The 18,291-nt window shown below is 44.7% G+C and overlaps 1 protein-coding gene across 3 annotated transcripts in view; it reads right to left on the reverse strand.

Moving 5' to 3' along the window:
* Positions 1 to 258: 258 nt before the first annotated feature.
* Positions 259 to 18,291, reverse strand: part of usp45 (ubiquitin specific peptidase 45) — a 30,780-nt gene continuing 12,747 nt past the window's right edge. The window contains exons 7-18 of one of the 3 annotated variants that reach the window (XM_056603171.1): positions 15,997 to 16,092; positions 14,662 to 14,792; positions 9,486 to 9,573; positions 7,142 to 7,223; positions 6,754 to 6,845; positions 6,137 to 6,193; positions 5,774 to 5,905; positions 4,878 to 5,589; positions 4,438 to 4,535; positions 3,800 to 3,886; positions 3,194 to 3,338; positions 259 to 2,673 (exon numbers count right to left, since the gene is read on the reverse strand). In XM_056603171.1, the coding sequence (XP_056459146.1) occupies positions 2,543 to 2,673; positions 3,194 to 3,338; positions 3,800 to 3,886; positions 4,438 to 4,535; positions 4,878 to 5,589; positions 5,774 to 5,905; positions 6,137 to 6,193; positions 6,754 to 6,845; positions 7,142 to 7,223; positions 9,486 to 9,573; positions 14,662 to 14,792; positions 15,997 to 16,092 (1,851 nt within the window). In that variant the 3' untranslated portion in view covers positions 259 to 2,542. The remainder of the gene's footprint in view (positions 2,674 to 3,193; positions 3,339 to 3,799; positions 3,887 to 4,437; positions 4,536 to 4,877; positions 5,590 to 5,773; positions 5,906 to 6,136; positions 6,194 to 6,753; positions 6,846 to 7,141; positions 7,224 to 9,485; positions 9,574 to 14,661; positions 14,793 to 15,996; positions 16,093 to 18,291) is intronic. The other 2 variants (XM_056603172.1, XM_056603170.1) reach the window with 2 other exon arrangements.

Here is an 18,291-nt window from a genome sequence, read left to right on the forward strand (position 1 = left end):
ATTTCTGATTTAAATTCTGACTTTAACTTAGACCTCAGAATTTGTCCCTCATCCTCTTCCGTATACAATAAAGGACTTGAATACATGTAATTCTAAAAAGTAACATATTTGAAAATCAATGGAATGAATGTCGAAAACATCAATGTGTTAAGTGTCTACAGATGTGTCTAAGCTCCATGTTTGGTGTGGTATTGTCCAAACTGGTGTCATGGTGGACACCAAAGGTTGGGGTCCATGCACGCTGAAGAGTTTGACGAGAGAATCCACAGGGTGACGTCACGGCAGAACGTTTGCCCTTGTTTCTTTGCTGGAGGCTACTCCTCCTGGCTCATCAGCGACGCCGACCTCGAGCATGGTTCATCTGGAGATAGGACGAGGCGGGAGATCAAATCACATGGGCTTCTTGAGCAGAACAACCCCAATCGAAACGAAGCACCAGCAGTGAAACGGCCCTCATTTAAAAAATAGACATTCCCGAATCAATGTTATTTTGTTGGTGGCGGCAAGTGACACCCTGATACTGCGCGCCGACAGCGTGACAACAGATTCAGCGTGGAGGTCGGACAGATCCGATGTCTTTGGACGTTGCCCTTTTCTTGATTCCACACCCACCTTCCCTTCACCAGCCGGCGACATGTCCCTAAAAACAGAGCTGCTTCGCACCTGTCACGCCGAATCGCCAGTCACCATGGACTGAATATGGCACTGTGGGATGCAGAGAGACAGCAAGGAAAAACCGCACCCAACACACGCAATCTTCTATAAAGGGCATCAGTGACATTTAGGCCAACGTTGAGGATGAGGCAGATATAGTTCCGCACAGGCTGGAGTCCAGTTATCCCCAGCCGTGGACATAAGGGTAACCTAGGGGTAGGCCTACGTGTGCAGGTTACTGGAAGAATGTTTATATCTACAGAACAAAAAATACGACATAAAATATGAATATTTGTTGAATTTCTCAAATAATAGGCTGATTGTTGCTGATCGTTAGTTAACACCAGAAAAAGAGCAATGTTTCAGCTTCTTCCTACAACTACAATAGAATGATTGCTAATTGATTATATATCATATTAGTTAAAAGGAAAACATTTGGCGTACATAGTAGTATTAGTGAAGTTGAACATCTAAATAGTTACCACAATTACCAAAAAAAATACATTTAAAATATGAAGTTCATAAATAAGATGTTTTATTTTATTGTATTCACGTGATGTGACACACAGCAACTGTTTTACAGTTACATTGAATTGAACAATCCAAAAAAAAATTGCGCATGAACGGGTACAAACCCTGCACGAGTCTGCCACCACACGTAAATGTCGGTATCTCACATTTCCTCTTTAAAATCATGGTCTTCCTTGTACCATGCATGTTTATTTAACCTGAAGCATAGGCACTGAGTTGTGGGCCATTGGGAAATAAAAGTTGACTGTTTTCTATGCATGTATTGAAGAGGTAAATCACCTAAAAAAATCGAATTTTTTGTCTATTTAAGATTAAGCAATATACATTCAATATACAATGAGCCTATGCACACAACTTTCTTTTGGTAAGGCTTCAGCTTAAATACTATTTTTTTTTTTTACAAGACATTTTTTTTACTCTGTAACCATAGTTGTGCCTGAGCTATGAACTGACATTGAGAGGAACGGCAGGCTTGCTACTTGGGATACTGATACGATCAGAGTTAAAACCTAGTGCAGACAGAAGTGCTTTGTTAGCCTGATAGAAAGGAAAATCCTTTATTTAGTGTGAACCATCATGCATCAGATGGATGCCCTTGATGGAACAACTATTAAACATGTATACCAAAAGCAATGGTTTTCTGACAGATGTTCTTATGATACAAAATCCCTTTTTGGGCAAGCTAAGTGATAGTCATACAATCATACATTCCAATGTACAAAAATCTGCAATACATTCTACCATACCTTGCAAATAACCACTTCCTTTTGCTGTACTTATACTTCTTCAAGTCAATACTCTTTTCTTTCTCAATATACACACAATTCTTTAAATAAATGTCAGAATACCTTTTGAAAACAGCTGTTATTTTGCAAACCCATGCATGTACGAGTTCTATGCAGGCCTTGGGAGCCACCTAAAAGGTGTTGCACTCTTTGCACTCCAGTTCAACACCACTTTATGTCCTGTCAGATAGAAGCATTTACAGTTCTTCAGCCGGCCAGTCCTCACTTGCATCGCAGATGAAGCGATAGTTCAATGCATTATATAGTATTTTGTAAAAAATAAAAATAATCTTTAAGTTACTCCACTTCACATTTAAAACATTGCATCACTGTTGCATCACGAAGAGACAGGTATCCACCCCTTGCTTGTAAAACTGCTGCAGGAATAGAAGAAGCCCAAAGAGTTGATTTGTAAAAAAAAAAACAAGTCCCTCCTCCTTCAATAGTCTGCCGATTAAGTACAGTAGAAGGAGCGAGTACAGGCTGTATGCTGACAACAGGTAAAAAAAGAAAGAAAAAAAGACAGACATGCAAGGAAAAAGACGAAATGGACTGGAAACGTTGCGGGTTCGTTACAGCATTTCCTCGTAGAACAGAAGGTAGGCCTGAGAGTTGAGGACCCTGGATTCTGGGACCGTCTGCACTGTGGTGTCGCTGACGTACACCCACTGGCTCTGAGAAGGGCCGGAGGCTTCTCTTGCACCTGGCCACCCACACACACCCACACAAAAACACACTTTATTATCAGGGTATGGTTAGCTAAAATACATTGTAGGATATGACATCTACAAGGTTTGAATGTAAAATGCAGGGACAGCGAAGAATCAATGCAGGGAGCTGCAGGGGACTGAGACATGCCTTGTTTCCTAGATATGGACATCTTCTACCAAAGAAAGGCGTTTGCGTGAGTGGAGGCTTTAAAAAAGGGATTTTAATGCAAGTGTTTTTCTATAATGGCAAGGCTACACAGTGTTGATTAGAAACCTTTACAGACACTTTTTTGAAGTTTACTACTAATGCTGGCCAAGTTTGTGCTTCGCTATTAGCTAGGTGCTTATAGATCCCTGCCTTCTCCAACATTATTGGTCCAAACAAATAATGAAGCGTAAAAATGTTAAACATCCAGATCCGCTAGATTGAAGATCGTCTAAATCAGATTTTAAATTAATAATCGAAAAAGATTAATTGAAAGCCCTGATTTGTGAGACTAGTGGGACCCTTACCTGACGCATTCCTGCGCTGGTGTTCAGCCCTCCTCTGGGGCGGTCGGACCCTGACGTAGGCCGTGTAGTGGCCCCCGCGCATTGACCCACTGTGCTCCACGATGCCATACAGGCTGTAGGGAACACGCTCCCCAGAACCCAGGTTCTGCCACGACACAAACCCCCACAACCACAGGAACAAAGGCAAAGATACGGAACAACAACATGATCAACAACAGTAGCCTTAATCATCAATGCTTAAATTAGTCAATAATTTCAAGGGATTTGGTAGCTGGATTAACCTCCATTTAAAACGCGTCAAATAATGTTTCTCATGTAGTGTTGTATATTGTGCTTCATTGTATTTGATTGTATGCTGCTGAAGCCTTGGCAAGGTCTGTCTCATAAAAGAGAGTAAAATAAGGTTGAAATAAAATAAATGAATAATAAACAAACAATAATTAATGCACTGTAATTCTGAATTCTCACAGTTGTGCCAACCATGTCGTATTCCTCCGATCAACTTCTTCATGCTGCAGGAGCACTTCTAATTCAAAACACATGAATGTTTTTATGTTTTAGAGTTGTAGGCTGGGGTGTGTGGTGCAGCGCATTGCATTGGGGAACCTTGCAGGTAGCAGAGCAGAAAGGAGCCAGGTCCAGCACCAGGGGGAAGTCCACGTGGCGGTTCACCTTACGCAAGTTCATTCCGGCCTTGGGAGGAGAAACACACATTACACCAAATGTCAAGCCTACTTTTAAATTGGGGATGTGGGGATGAATAGATTTAATGCTAGTATCAGGATTTTTGGACGGCTATACTTGTCAGGTTGACTCAATTTTATTTTTAAACCAGCATTGTCAACGTTTCCTGCAAATGAATGGCACAGTCCTGCAGATGGCGCTATAGTATATGGTCCTGCTGCGCACTTTACTACATTCAGTTTTGTTGTGCCATTTAAAAAACAATGACAAACACGACTGACTGTAGAATCTGAACCCCAATGTTACACCCGTAAATTAATCAACACACAAGATAAAATCACACAACAAACTAATTATGCTATCGCAATACTTACATAATCACAATATATAACCGTGTGGTTGGGATATTCCCATCCCTACTTTTAGACTGCACTAGGAATACATTGTAAATTAACCTTATTGTATTAAGAGTTAGTACGCATTCATGCACACACCACATGACAAAAATAAGCGTCTTTAGTTTGAACATCATTAATGCAGTGCGTCCTAACGCCGTCTACCTGGTGGAAGCGTTTCAGGTGTAGGGTGACCACCGGAGGCAGCGAGGAGATCAGGATGTGCTTCCTAGCGCTGGTGTAGACCTTCTCAGACCTTTTATCTGTGCAAGAACATCATTTTTACAAAGGGCAAGTCTAGTAAGTAAGCGCACAACTTCGCACATTTATATGAGAAATCACATTAATAAGCTCTTCCTGAAGATCTTAAAAGCTCTTGTGACTTGAGGAGGACCAAAACCCCTGTAAACGGAGGAACGGTGTGTCGCAACCATGCTTAATCAGCAGATAACCCTATCGGCCAATCCCAGGTTATGCATGTAGTAGCCTCTGTTTAGCCTACAGAGGGAGTCCTCTGCACAGCAAACCAATCTAAAAGGTAGCGCCGGGGTTTGGTTGTCCTTCAAAGCTCTGGGGCCTAACCCCATGACGCTCAGCGCTCTTACCGGCCGAGCCGCTCTTGCGCAGCGTCTTCTGCCTGCGCTCGGTGCAACTCTCACACAGCAGCTTGTTGTTGCCCATCAGCAGCTCCACGGAGGTGAACTGGTGCAGGCAGGACTGCACCGAGCACTCCTTGGAGCTGGGTGTGTAGCTGTGGGAGAGGGCCTGGAAAGCCCCCTGGGGGAGCGGGTGCTGCTGCTGCTGCTGATGGTGGTGGTGGTGAAGGTTGTCTCGGGCCTGGGGCGCCGCTTTCTCCACAGTGTCCTCCGCGGGAAAGCGGGCCGCCGGGGAGCCCTCCCCGGGGAAAGAGGGGCCCAGGTTCATCTTGGAGACTGCGCTGACCAGCTGCTCCACCGCCCCGCCCGGCCGGGGCAGTGCGACGGAGCCGGTGGGGGAGGGCCTCAGCGGGGGGCTCGGCGACGAGGGAGAGGGTGGCGCCGGGCCCGCGCGGCCGTACCTGGAGGGGGGCCGCGGGGTCCACTCGCTCTCAGAGGCCTCGCTGTCGGCGTCGTTGCTGCTGTCCTGGGCGCACGGGTCTTTGTCGCTGGAGTCAGAGTGGCTGCCGACCGACCCCACGCGGCTCAGGAGAGAACCGGCCCCGACCACTGGCCGCGCCGCCGCCGCCGCCGCCGCCAGGGGGGCCTCCTCCTCATCTTCGTGGGGCCGGTCGGCTCCTTCCTCCTCCACCGATCCTGAAGACCTCCTCAGCGGATGCTTCTGTTGCAGAATGATCGAGTCAAGACAATTGTAATTGAAGAGCCCTTCAACACTGTTACAGTCTCCAAGGGCTTCACAGGGCAAGGGGCAAGGAAGAACTCCTTGCACAAAGCTGAGCTAGCACCAGAGTTGCACTCATATACACGCAGCCGGGGCCACCATGAAATCCAAGTGGTGGAGGTACCTGGCTGCTGGGCTTCCTAGTGTTCCTGCTCAGGGCGGGGGCAGCAGCGTGGACTGCGTCGGACTGGAGGAAGTGGACATCCTGGTCCCGGGGGCTTTTGCTCAGCCTGCCAGGGTTGGACGGTTTGGAAATCTGACCAGCAAAAAGAGGCAGATTCAGGTCAATGGAAATGCAGACATGGCCTATCAGAAAAGTTGCATATCAAACAATGCCAAAAACAATAATCCTTTAATAAACTAAAAACTAAGCAATGCACACAATATAAGCATATCTGTGTTAGTTAATGAATGTATCCATCAATATGTATTCATTTGGTTTAATAGTTTATTAATTATTTTTATTGATGTGTATCGTAAGGCTCACCCTTTCTTCAATGATGGGAAGAGAGATGTCGATGAAGGCCTCTTTCACTGTAGAGATCTATAAAGGAACCAATCACAAAACCATTCGAGATAAGGGAATGTCTGCTTCTTATGATAGCAGGAGACATTTTGAAAAAAACACAGGATTGTACAAGCCTTGACTTTTTACAGCCCTTACCCGCCTAGATTTCAATTTATCTATCTATTTAGTTTGAGTTCAAGTTGGTCCTTGCTTTTTTCCCCAGGGTTTTTCATGGGCAATACCGCGAACACAATGACAATTATCCGTAACAATTACAATTGGATGATTCTTCATTTGAACCCATTCAAGAGTTAGAAAAATTGAAAATGGCATATGCACAATGGACAAATGAGATGCACCAAGAAGGCTTGGATAACCAAGCAGTCTGCAAAAACAGAATAGTTCTTATAGTTAATATGGTGGACGAATAAAGACGATACAAGCTTGACAATATGCTTATTTAAGGTCACAATGTGTTCGATTGAGCTCCTTCCAGTCAGTAGGCAACAGACTTTCAGAATCCTGGGTGCTCTCTTCACCCATGGAGACATTGTCATCAGGTTGAAATATTGACCTAATCTCCAAACTCGACTTACATGCCCGCATTCCTCACACATGATGGTGTTGGTTAACTCCCCCACGAAGATCCGGTCCACAAAATTCAGCTTCACACCCTCCTTTCCATACGCTGTATTGAAGAACACTTTTAGTTAGCCATCAAGCTAATTACCCCCAAAGTGATTCTATTTTCTTGAAGCAAAAAATAAAAACGAGAAGCACTTTCCATTTCAATGAATGTTTTCTGTTCTGTTTAAAATAGTCTTTCACTAACTGTGGAAACATACTGTTATTTGTGTAGTACATGTACATTACATAAATTATAAAGATGTTCCAAAAGGGGTCAATTCTGAGTTGTGTTCGCCAATACATGCCAACAGAGGGCGCTGTTGATCCAAGCTTTGGGTAGGAGAGGGGAAACACTACCTTTAACATGTCGTTTAGTCTCCTCATCTGCAGTCTTCTCTGTAGGGTTGTTAAAAGCTTTGAGGATGCTGGCCTTTACTCTCTGTGAATGCCAAACACAAAATGTACACGTGTGTTAAAAACAAGTGCTTTATAATATACGCAACATTGATGTTGGTCAAATTTGCAGAATCATTAAAACCGCAGACTTGGGATTGGGTGAGTGATTTCCATTACACCCATGAGTTACAATATCACACTAGGATTGTACTCAATTTGACAAGTACACCTAGTTAAAACCTCATTAAAAGTAAAATAAACAATGAGCATGTCCAGTAACATTAACATGCAGAGTTCTCATTTGAATGTGCATGTGTATGTAACCGTATAGGGTAGGATTAGCATTTTCTCTGTCTCTCTCTGTGTGTGTGTGTGTGTGTGTGTGTGTGTGTGTGTGTGTGTGTGTGTGTGTGTGTGTGTGTGTGTGTGTGTGTGTGTGTGTGTGTGTGTGTGTGTGTGTGTGTGTGTGTGTGTGTGTGTGTGTGTGTGTGTGTGTGTGTGTGTGTGTGTGTCGTTTGACTGGAATCCTCTTATCGGAGGAGACATGGTCAGTGAGTGTGTTGGCGAGGGAGCTGTGAAGAAGAACACAACCGCAGTGATGCACCAATCAATAGATAATTGGCCGTGGTCTGTGACCGTCGCCCCTAAACCAGTGCCCTCCCCCCTCTCCCCACTACCACCACCGCCGTCCTCCAAAACAACCCATTATGCAGGAAACCCACTCACTGGACTGGCTATTTAGGTCAAAAATGCCTTGTTAATCCGAGCCCAGCCTGCACCCCAGTCAGACAGTCAGAGGATCAGAGCGCACCCCCGCGCTAATTAATTACACCCCCCACACCCGCCCTAACTAAAGCAACAGCGGTCGCTGTCCCACGCGCTACCCAAGAGGAGGGGGCTGGGGGGGAGTGGGTTGGTGGGAGAAGGGGCAGAGGGGTGGAAACTCAAACCAAGACGGGTTAAGAAGGACCGGCCATGCCCTGAGAGAGCTAGACCCATCGTCTCAGCTAATTGGTGATAATTGACTGTGTCCAAATTAACATATTTAGATCCTCTGATACTAATGGCCAATCAACACAAACACTTAGGGGTGCACTTGGGTCGCCGACGCCCACTGGAGATCTACCGGCCACACACACACACACACACACACACACACACACACACACACACAAAGATTGTGAAACATTGTGGCCATATATTTTCACATGATAACCCATTAAATTACTTTGGTTGCTGAGTGATCAACCCAGCTAAGGCATTGCTACCTTGCAGGCTCTAAATATGTGTAAATATATCTACTTTATACAATTTCTAGAATGTTCAGAAATGTGTTATAGCGGAAGCTTTAAAACTGGTGTGGTCTGCGGTAAAGACATTCAGGACTCACATAGCCATCCGCGAGTGAATGTTCGTTGCAGTAGAATGTCTCAGTGAAGGAAGAGGGGTAGACTTCACCTCCTCCCGCTATTCCTCCTTGATGGGGTCAGGAGAGAGAGAGAGTGTGTGTGTGTGTGTGTGTGTGTGTGTGTGTGTGTGTGTGTGTGTGTGTGTGTGTGTGTGTGTGTGTGTGTGTGTGTGTGTGTGTGTGTGTGTGTGTGTGTGTGTGTGTGTGTGTGTGTGTGTGTGTGTGTGTGTGTGTGTGTGTGTGTGTGTGTCTGGGGGGAGGGGGTGAGGGCGGGCGCCTCCAGCACAATGGAAGCGGCCCTGCAGCTGTGGGTTTCCCAAGAACACACAATGGTGCCGCTTGCACCACTTGCACGTCCCCTAAGTGGCACAACTGTCAGCGTTCACAAGTTTTAATTTGTCTGCGGCCGGGCACCCCCCCCCCCCCCCCCCCCCCAAGGCACCGGGCTGACCATGCACACACCCGCCGACTTCCCATCCCGGGTTCACCCAGCCGCTGGTGGGGCCACAGAGGCCAGCTTTGCCCCTCAAAAGGAGCCCTCTGGGGGGTCCCTGGTCGGCTGGCTCACGGAGGGGCGGGGTGAGGGGTGACCAAGGGGCAGGGTTTTGCACACTTGCCAAAAACCCACAGAAGATAAAAGAAAACCTGGTACCAGGAGGGGAACGCATGAAAACATGCTGGTTGAGAATGAAGGCGTATGACTGACTGTGTGTCTGTGTGACTGTGTGTGTGTGTGTGACTGTGCGTGTGACTGTGTGACTGTGTGTCTGTGTGTGTGTCTGTGTGTGTGACTGTGTGTGACTGTGTGTGACTGTGTGTGACTGTGTGACTGTGTGTGACTGTGTGTGTGTGCGCGCGCGTGTGTGTGAGACTGTGTGTGTCTGAGTGAGTGAGTACCTTGGTCTCCTCTACTCGTATAGAGTCCAGTAGATAGTGCAGGAGCTCCTGGCTGTCCTGCTGCTGATAGCCCTTGAAGCGTGGAGCCCTGCATAGAACAATAACACACTTAAAAGCCAGGCAAACAGGAGGCCATGAAACTACATGACAAAAGATAACACAAAAACAAAATATAAAAAATGTTACGTTCATGACAAATGGATGATAGAAAACAAGGTTCTGACAGAGACAAATCGCCAGTCTAATGAGTAAGTGCGGAGCCTTCCACCTACGACCTCCACTTAATGAACAGAGAGAAAGCACACACACACACAAGGAAATCAAGCTGCATGCACAGAATGGTACAACAGGGTTAGAAAAGGCTATCATGCCACCCGCCAGGGGTGGACAGCCCGTCTTGTCAGCCTTGCGGTGCTCACACATCAGACGCTCTGCAGCCCTGAGATTCCAGCCAGGTACTGAATGTCTCGCACACAGACATCAACAGTAGTGTAGGAAAACAGCGATTTAATAAAAATAAATCAATATTAAAGTCAAAATGTCCCTTGGGACATGATTTCCTATAGGATCCCATTATATTCAGAATGTTGCTGTGCTGTTGGTTATCCAAGGTCCGACCTCCATGTTACCTACTCTTGATCCTAGTTAATCCCCAAGTAAAATTACTCAGCGGATAATTGCGGTCATGTCAAAATGACACCTGATCAACCACTATCCTTGACATGAACCCCCAGCCTAATCAAGCGGACTGCAGTCTCCTTGGCTGTCCATGGTGGACAGATGTGGGGGGCAGATGTTGGGGGCAGATGGGGCCATTACGGCTGTAGCCACGACAACCTGTTGGCCAGTGTCATCCACATAACCAGAGAACCGGTTGGGCTGACAGGCCCGACCCTTACAGAGGAGGCATGCCACTGGTTGGTGATGCCTTCAGTTAACACAGAGATTGCGCTGGAAGATTTATAGATGGTACAAAAATCCAACCATCTTCAGACAGAGCCTCACCCACCAACCAACAATGTGATTGATCTACTCATTTCATGCCAAATACCTGTTATGAGGTGGTTGTACGTATACTAACTTACAAATGTTTTTATTTCATAGTGACTCTTACTCTTACATTCTTTGAATGCATTTTGCACTCACTAGATTTATCGTGTTCATTTTGTGGGTGCATATATTCAGCGCTTTTCACAACACCCAAGGCACTTTACATACCATGGGTGTGTGTGCTTGTCAATCCACCTCATCCAACACCATTTAAAGAGCTGACACAAAACCGAGTATCCATTATAATCCAAGCCTTGTAAAAAGCCTGTCGATGCTAAACCTGCGTTCATAAGACTGGTGCATTCTCAATAGGCTGTTTACAAGGTCACTGGTAGAATTTCACGATCGTTGTTGTTTCTAGTATCATTGTTGACACGCTGAGGGTCAGGAGGTCATCAAGTCGTTAAGCGAGCAAACGTCTCCTTCCCCTCACTCAACTCATTCCATTTAAAATGAGCATGCAGAGGAATGTCTCCTTAGACTAAGTTATGGATTATTTTATGCGTTATGCGGTGGGAATGCATATTCGGTTTATTTCCCTAGTGTTGCTTTCTTGTTATATTATTATGAATTCATAAGCACAAAAAGAAACACAAAATTAGTCTTTGAGTCTAGAGAACCGCTATGGTCTGCACATGATCTGTGCACACCATTGCATGGCTCATGTCTGAGACTGGTACAACATTTGACACAGCCTCTGCATAGGCCAGTGGCAAGCGAAGTGCAGAGAGAACCAAATCCCGGACAAAGAGACAAAGAGAAGGAGCGAGAGAAGCTGAAGTGGGGCTGCTGGGAACGGAGCAGTCTGGAAGCTCATCCCAGTGGAAGGGCAGAAGCAGAAGGGCCCTGTAGCACTGTTCCCAATCTGGCCCCGGCCAACACAAACAGCTGCGCTGCTAACACAATTAATAGCCGGATGAGTTAGTACCAGACACAAGGTAACAACCCCCCGCCCCCCTCGCCAACCTCCAGCTCCCCAAACACACACACTTTCAGCCCATGCAAAGATCACAATAATTAGTGTGACAATCACTACCGATGTGATGGATACTGGCAAACATTGACAGACAAACTTCTACTTTACCGATTTTACTACTTTACCAGTCCTTTTTACCTTTTATAGATTCAATGAATGCCATTCATCCTAAGTTTTCAAGATCATGGGTAAGGATTGGAAATCTAGTCATAAAAAGGTAACATTTTCTGTCTGCCAAACTGTTTCACACGAAAACAAAGAGCCACCAAGCGATCCTCTGAACATCCTCCAAATGTCACATCTCGCATGGCAAAGAGCCATTAAGGAAAATATTTGGCAATTTCAGCACTGAAGGTCTTCAATGGAAGCTCCAACAGTTTATTGTTAGCAATAACATCATAATTTGTTTCTCTTTGAAGCACAAAACTAAACGGAATGGCCAACAAGACCAATGGCATCGGCTTGTTGATATAAAAGAAACACCAACACACAAACAGATGTATTCATTTGAAATATTATTGAATGATTAAATTATATGGAAGCCATTGACCACAGCACAGGCAGCGTTCGTTATGGAGTGTGTGCTACAGGAAATGTGCAGGCTTTAGCGCTCAACCTGAAGTAGGAGAAGCCCTTCAAACTGTGTGCTGTATGTAAGACTATTTTTCCTATATTTTTGTCGATGTATGCTCTCTTGGTCTATACAGTGTGAATACGAATAATTATTTCATCCATTGTGCTACTTTATTTTCTCATGAAAGATGTGGATATATTAAGCCTCTACAAAAACACACTACAATGAAGGAAAGAGAATGGACGTCCTTCTCTGTAGCTTAAGTAAGAAAAGGAAAGCATAGACGAAAGTGGGGGTAGAGAAAAATGTGTTGGCCCCCTTATGCATGTAATGGAGCATCGAAGAGATGCATACGAGAAGGACAAGTTGTTTTCACTATTCAATAGACCATCATTTCGCCAGACCCTTTCTCCCTCATGCCACAACTTAATAGACTTCAGTCTCCTCATTTGACTGAAGTCAAATGAGGTCTGGGTACAAGCTGGGACCCTCTCTGGCACCAGAGATTGTGTTGGTGCTGACCATACAAACCACTGGGCTTGGCATGGGTCCGAGTCCAGACCAGTCCAGCTGGCATGGAGCGAGAGGGAAAGAGAAAGAGGCCTGGCATGACCCATGGCAGCATGCAGTGGGTACCCAGCTGGTCGTGGGGGAATACATGATGTGCGTTTACTCTACATGTGAATGCAAATGCACTAAAACATGTTCACATGCTGTCACACACAGACACCCCCACCGATTCAGACCCGCACGCACACACACATGCCCTCACACAGACACACACACACACGTTCGTGGACAAACAGCTCAAACTAATGCATTCCAGCACAAACAAATGTGCGCACAAACACACACGAAAAAGGAAAACCATCCAAGGTCAGCGTGTGGGAGAGAATAGGTCCCCCAATACAACAGTAACTCTTGACCCATCTCATGAAGTGGGCATCGCAGGTCAGGGCTGGACTGTGTGTGCCATAGAGGCACATCGCTGGTCGGAGGTGGAGACCGTCTTTAAGCAAACCGTGAATGAATGGAACGATAAACACGTTTTTTACATTGCAGTTACTGCAAACATGATGAGGCAGCCCTGACTCAACGATCATGATCATACTGTACATTTATTAATGCTAACGTTTTTTTTTTAAGATTTCGTGGGTTTACAATTTTTCATGGCAGGCTTGATTAATTTTGAGGCACTTTTGAGATATGTGTATATGTCATGTATTCCCGTGTTTCGAAGTGGTTGCCTATTTACTCTTGAACATCAAGCAATCCCATTCATGGCTCTCCTTGAAGAATCGTGTTTGCCTAAGAATTGCTGGTAATGAGTTCTCAAGACTTGTATGCATTCAAATGCATGCAAGCGGAAAGGAAGAAAATAAAGCATGTGTGTACGTGAGTGAACCACGCCTTCCATCTGCATGCATGACTGGATGCAGTGTGCGCCGCAGGCTGTGGTGGTAGCAGGTGAGGTGGTAGCTGTAGAACACACACACACACACACACACACACACACACACACACACACACACACACACACACACACACACACACACACACACACACACACACACACACACACACACACACACACACACACACACACACACACACACACACACGAGTTGCAGCCGATGACTCAAATCAAAGCCGCGTTAAGAGATGAAGCCAGTCGTCCCGACAGCCAAGAGTGGGATCCAGCGACCTGCACTACTGCACAGCGCAGGTTCCATGCTCAGATAAACACATGCAAACCAAACCAGCAGTGCACCACGTTCAGAGAGGAAGCCAACCAGCCAAGCAACGCAATGCACTTTGTTCATGAAAGGGAGCCAGCCGGGTTGTCAGCCTGTAGCGGAGCGGTTAGCACTCCGGGCCGGCGTTTCTGCCTGTCACTGCGCCGCACAGAGCCTGCCGGAGATCAATCATGACACAGGTGGTGCAGCGTGGAGGTGGAGGTGGACCAAACGGTGGAAGAAAACAAACGACTAGCTGCATCCATTTGTGTGGCGCGTTAACGTTGCGGTGCGCTAACGTTGCGTGGTAGCTAGTGGTGCGTTAACGTTGCGGTGTGTTTACGTGTGTGTTGGTCCACGGCTTTGTGTCGCGAGAGGAGGACCAAGAGGAGGGCTGGCCCAGGTGCTAGGTGGGCTGCCTTGCTGCTGGTTAGAGTGGACACCAAATGGGCATGTAAGCTGCTGCCGCATGGATGAAGGCCTGCGGGATCATCCGTTTGAGGCAACCCCACCATTACCCCTTGTATACAGAGCAGCATGTGCACAATTATGCCCGTTAGTGAATTTGTTATTTCATGATTATTTTTGCCTTTTACAGGCTAGCTTCTTCCATTATTGGGGATCTTAAAATGGTCTTTAGTGTCCTCCCTCCAGTGATGAAATCATGACACACGTCATTGATATGAGACAGCCTATCCGATTATAAAAAATTAATGCACACGCTTGGGACATTATTCACCAATCAGAATCAAGCATTCAACAATGCTGCAATACAACTAATATGACGAGGCAGGCCTTGTGTGACAGGAAGAAGGTTGCACGTGGCACCATGGGACTTACTTCTGGCACAGCTGGTTGAAGAGGATCTTGGGGCTGATCGGTCCTTTCCCGGGCTCCTTCATGGTGTGAAGGAAGAGGAACATGGCCGACGTCAAGGGCTCTGGGCTGGGCAGCGTCACCGTCAGCAGACTCTGGAAACAATTGAAATACAAAAACTGGAAAATGATGATATACTTTAAATTTCAAGGAAGTTACGTTGACACACAACATGTCATGTGGTTATTCATCACACCTTGGTTAATCTTGTTTGCATAGCAATATTAATCATAGAAGTAGATGCCGAATCTGCAAATATTTATTATTTATCTGAATGCAACCGGTCATGATAAAGATTTCAGGGTTACAAACATCTAAACGTGGAAAAATAGAATAACAGGCAAAACTACCGGTAGGGGTGCAACGGATCACACAACTCACGGTTCGGATCGTGTCATGGTTTTTGAGTCACGGGTCGGATCATTTTCGGATCAACAACAACAAAAAAAGATAACCAGACAATTCGACTTTAAACAAAATCTTGAAATGTGTAAAAACAAAATAAAGTGAAAAATTAGGTATTAATTCTTGCATAGTAAATATTTTAAAAAAAATGCTTGTGTCCACATAAAATAAAAACTTAGAAAAAATAATTTAAGTGCAATCTGAGGCATTATTCCTTCTTCTTTTTAACATGGATAGTAAATAATAATAAAAAACGGTGTCCAAAGGAAGCACAGAGAACCGGGAGAAAAGACTACAGCCAAACATAAACATCATATTTCCGGTTCCGGTCCGGTTTCCGTTTCAATGGGGTTTACGAAACGACAAATAAAACATGACAGAAACTGTATTTGGCTACGATACTTGATAAGGAACATCAACGAACACCACTAACCACTCGGTGAGTTGCACATTTTTTAAAACAAACGTTTAGGGTTGTTTCAAGGACAGGTTTGTGAATGCCCAAAGCAAGCCATTCTGAAGCAGGCAGGGACGAATCGAAATGAGCCAAATATCTGAGACAGGACCAATAGTCAACATTTCGGTGTGTCAACCACAATATTTCATCCTAGACAAACCAGAACGGGGGCTCAATGTGCCAAATACCGGAATTGTCCTTTAAACATGCGCTGATCACGTAAACGCACAACTTTTTTTCTTCTTTATCAGCCGATCCGCGGATCACTTGCGTCCCGAACCGTGAGGGTTGATCCGTACGGATCCCGGCTAACCCGTGAACCGTTGCACCACTAGCAACCAGGGTATATTTTTATGATATCTTGCTAGCGCTGGCTGGTAAAGAAGGCTAAATGGGATGGTAGATTAGGTTTCACTGCCTCGGAGTGTGTACTGTACCAGGTTGCTCTCTGCAGGGGGGCAGATCCTCATTTTGTAGCCCTTCTCCTTCAGTTCTTGGATAAGGTCAATGAGCATGTGGGTCTGGGACAAGTTCTAAGGACAAGGGACAGCATTGAGTTAGTCACAATGGATTGTTTTCGTGCTGATTGCTAAATAAAATTATCAATTATAAAGCAATTATAAATAGTTCAGGACAAATGTATCGTAAGCAAACACAAGTGGAAGTCCTCTGTTGTGCAAGCCTGATCAGATATAATGCCCCAAACCAATAATTTAATAAATAACAACAATGACAATCAACTAGAAACTGCATTTCCTGCAGAAAATGCGGTGAGTGCTGTAGTACAAAGTGAGGTAAAAAAGATTGGGCGGGAAAAACCGCCCACTCTGGCATCACTGCCTGAACATCCTCATAAAGTAGCCCAATCCGGAGGGAAAAATTGCCCAATCTGGCAACACTGCTAAAAGTCTTCACGGTCCAGCGTCAACGTAAATCAATGAGACCAACCGAAAACGAAGCCGGTATGAAACTAAAACTGTGATACTGAATAAAGTATAAATGATATCGAAATTATGTTTGGATATTATTGAAGATACAAGTGTGTAGATTTGTTAAATGGTTTGAACGAAGGTATACGGTTGAAAAATGATTGAGTTACGATGTCTTAAGAAATAGGAGTGTCAGAATGGGCAGACATCTTCAATGAAAACAGATGAAAACAAAGCCAGTATGAAACTAAAGTGTGTCGATTTGTTAAATAATTTGAACAAAGATAAACGGTTGATTTAGTTACGTCTTAAACAGTTGAAGTACCAGAGGACGGCTCTGCCATCCTCCCATTAACACCCCTGTTAAAAAATATATAGTATTTTAAAAGTAGAATATGTTAAAAAGTATAAAATATTTAAATATTCTAAAAAGAAGCGAGCGATTCCAAGCTATTCTGAACATTTTAAATCTCTAGGTGAAAAATCGAGGAAGGAGATAGGTCCCAAATTTGTAGAGAATAATAAAGAGGAAATGAAGAATAAAACTTAAGAACAATAGTTTAGTGCTGCATGCAGCACTCACCTAAATAGAAAATGCATTTCCTGCAGAGAATGCGATGAGTGCTGTAGTACAAAGTGAGGTTTAAAATATTTGTAATGAAGCCACATAGATTAAGACATTAAGAAACGTTAAATGGCTTATATCATGTAAAGGGATTTGAACAGAGTTCAAAAGTCTAAATTGAGTAAACAAACATGCACAATCTGACAACGCTGCCTGAACGTTGTAAAAAGTAGTCCAATTGAGTGAGAAAAACTGCCCAATCTGGCAACACTGACTTCCCGTCCTTGCGCTCTAGCCTCAGCGTAAATCAATGAGACCAACTGAAAACAAGCCGACATGGAACTTAAACTGTGATTTTGTGATTACCTCTAAAGGAGGCCTTCCATTTAATGTGGATGCAAGTGCTAGAGATGTGAATGGAGTATCCTTGGTAGGGGTTTAGACCCAAGCAGCCATTGTCCCTTCATGTTACACAAGCATTTTCTTCCTTCCCTTCAAGCGATGTTTGTTTTTGTAGAATCGTGTTTGCCTAAGAATTGCTGGTAATGAGTTCTCAAGACTTGTATGCATTCAACAAGTCTTGAGAAACACTGAATGTGTGTGTGCGTGCAGGTCTGAATCGGTGGGGGTGTCTGTGTGTGACAGCATGTGAACATGTTTTAGTGCATGGTACAATGACACAGAGAGACAGGTCAAGCAATGTATAAAGTATGCTCACAGGAAATACAATCAAGAAGAAGACCTTGAACAAAATGGTGGGAAAAAACACCACATTGTTGCAAGCAAAGCATGCCGCCAGCACAACACAACCAGTGGGTGAATAGTGGATCCATGCTATGTGAATTCCCTGTGCGTCCAATGAGGGCCACTCGTATGTGGGCAGGTGAATGGCCTTGTTCTCAATAACTGCATCACTACCCAATACAACCATCATGAGTTTGAGCAGAAGTATCAGCTCTCTAGAAGATAATCATGGTCGGGTTTCAGGCACCATTCATAATGTTTTCCAAAATGTGCATTTAAAGTTTTTACAGCTACATTCGTCTCATTAAAAAGTGATGACAAGCAAAGTAATGCTAACAAACAACAGGACTGCCTTTTTGGAAATCATTGGAAGTCCGAAGGGACTTTTTGTGCTGAGCACACACTAAACAGGTAAATGCATGAGGATAATTTGTTCGTGACTAATGTCGTTTTTTAATTAAGTCACGTATTTGATTGCGGGTTCACCTTTACAA

The sequence above is a fragment of the Gadus chalcogrammus genome, chromosome 11, assembly GCF_026213295.1.
Source record: "Gadus chalcogrammus isolate NIFS_2021 chromosome 11, NIFS_Gcha_1.0, whole genome shotgun sequence".
NCBI classification, from domain to species: Eukaryota; Metazoa; Chordata; class Actinopteri; order Gadiformes; family Gadidae; genus Gadus; species Gadus chalcogrammus.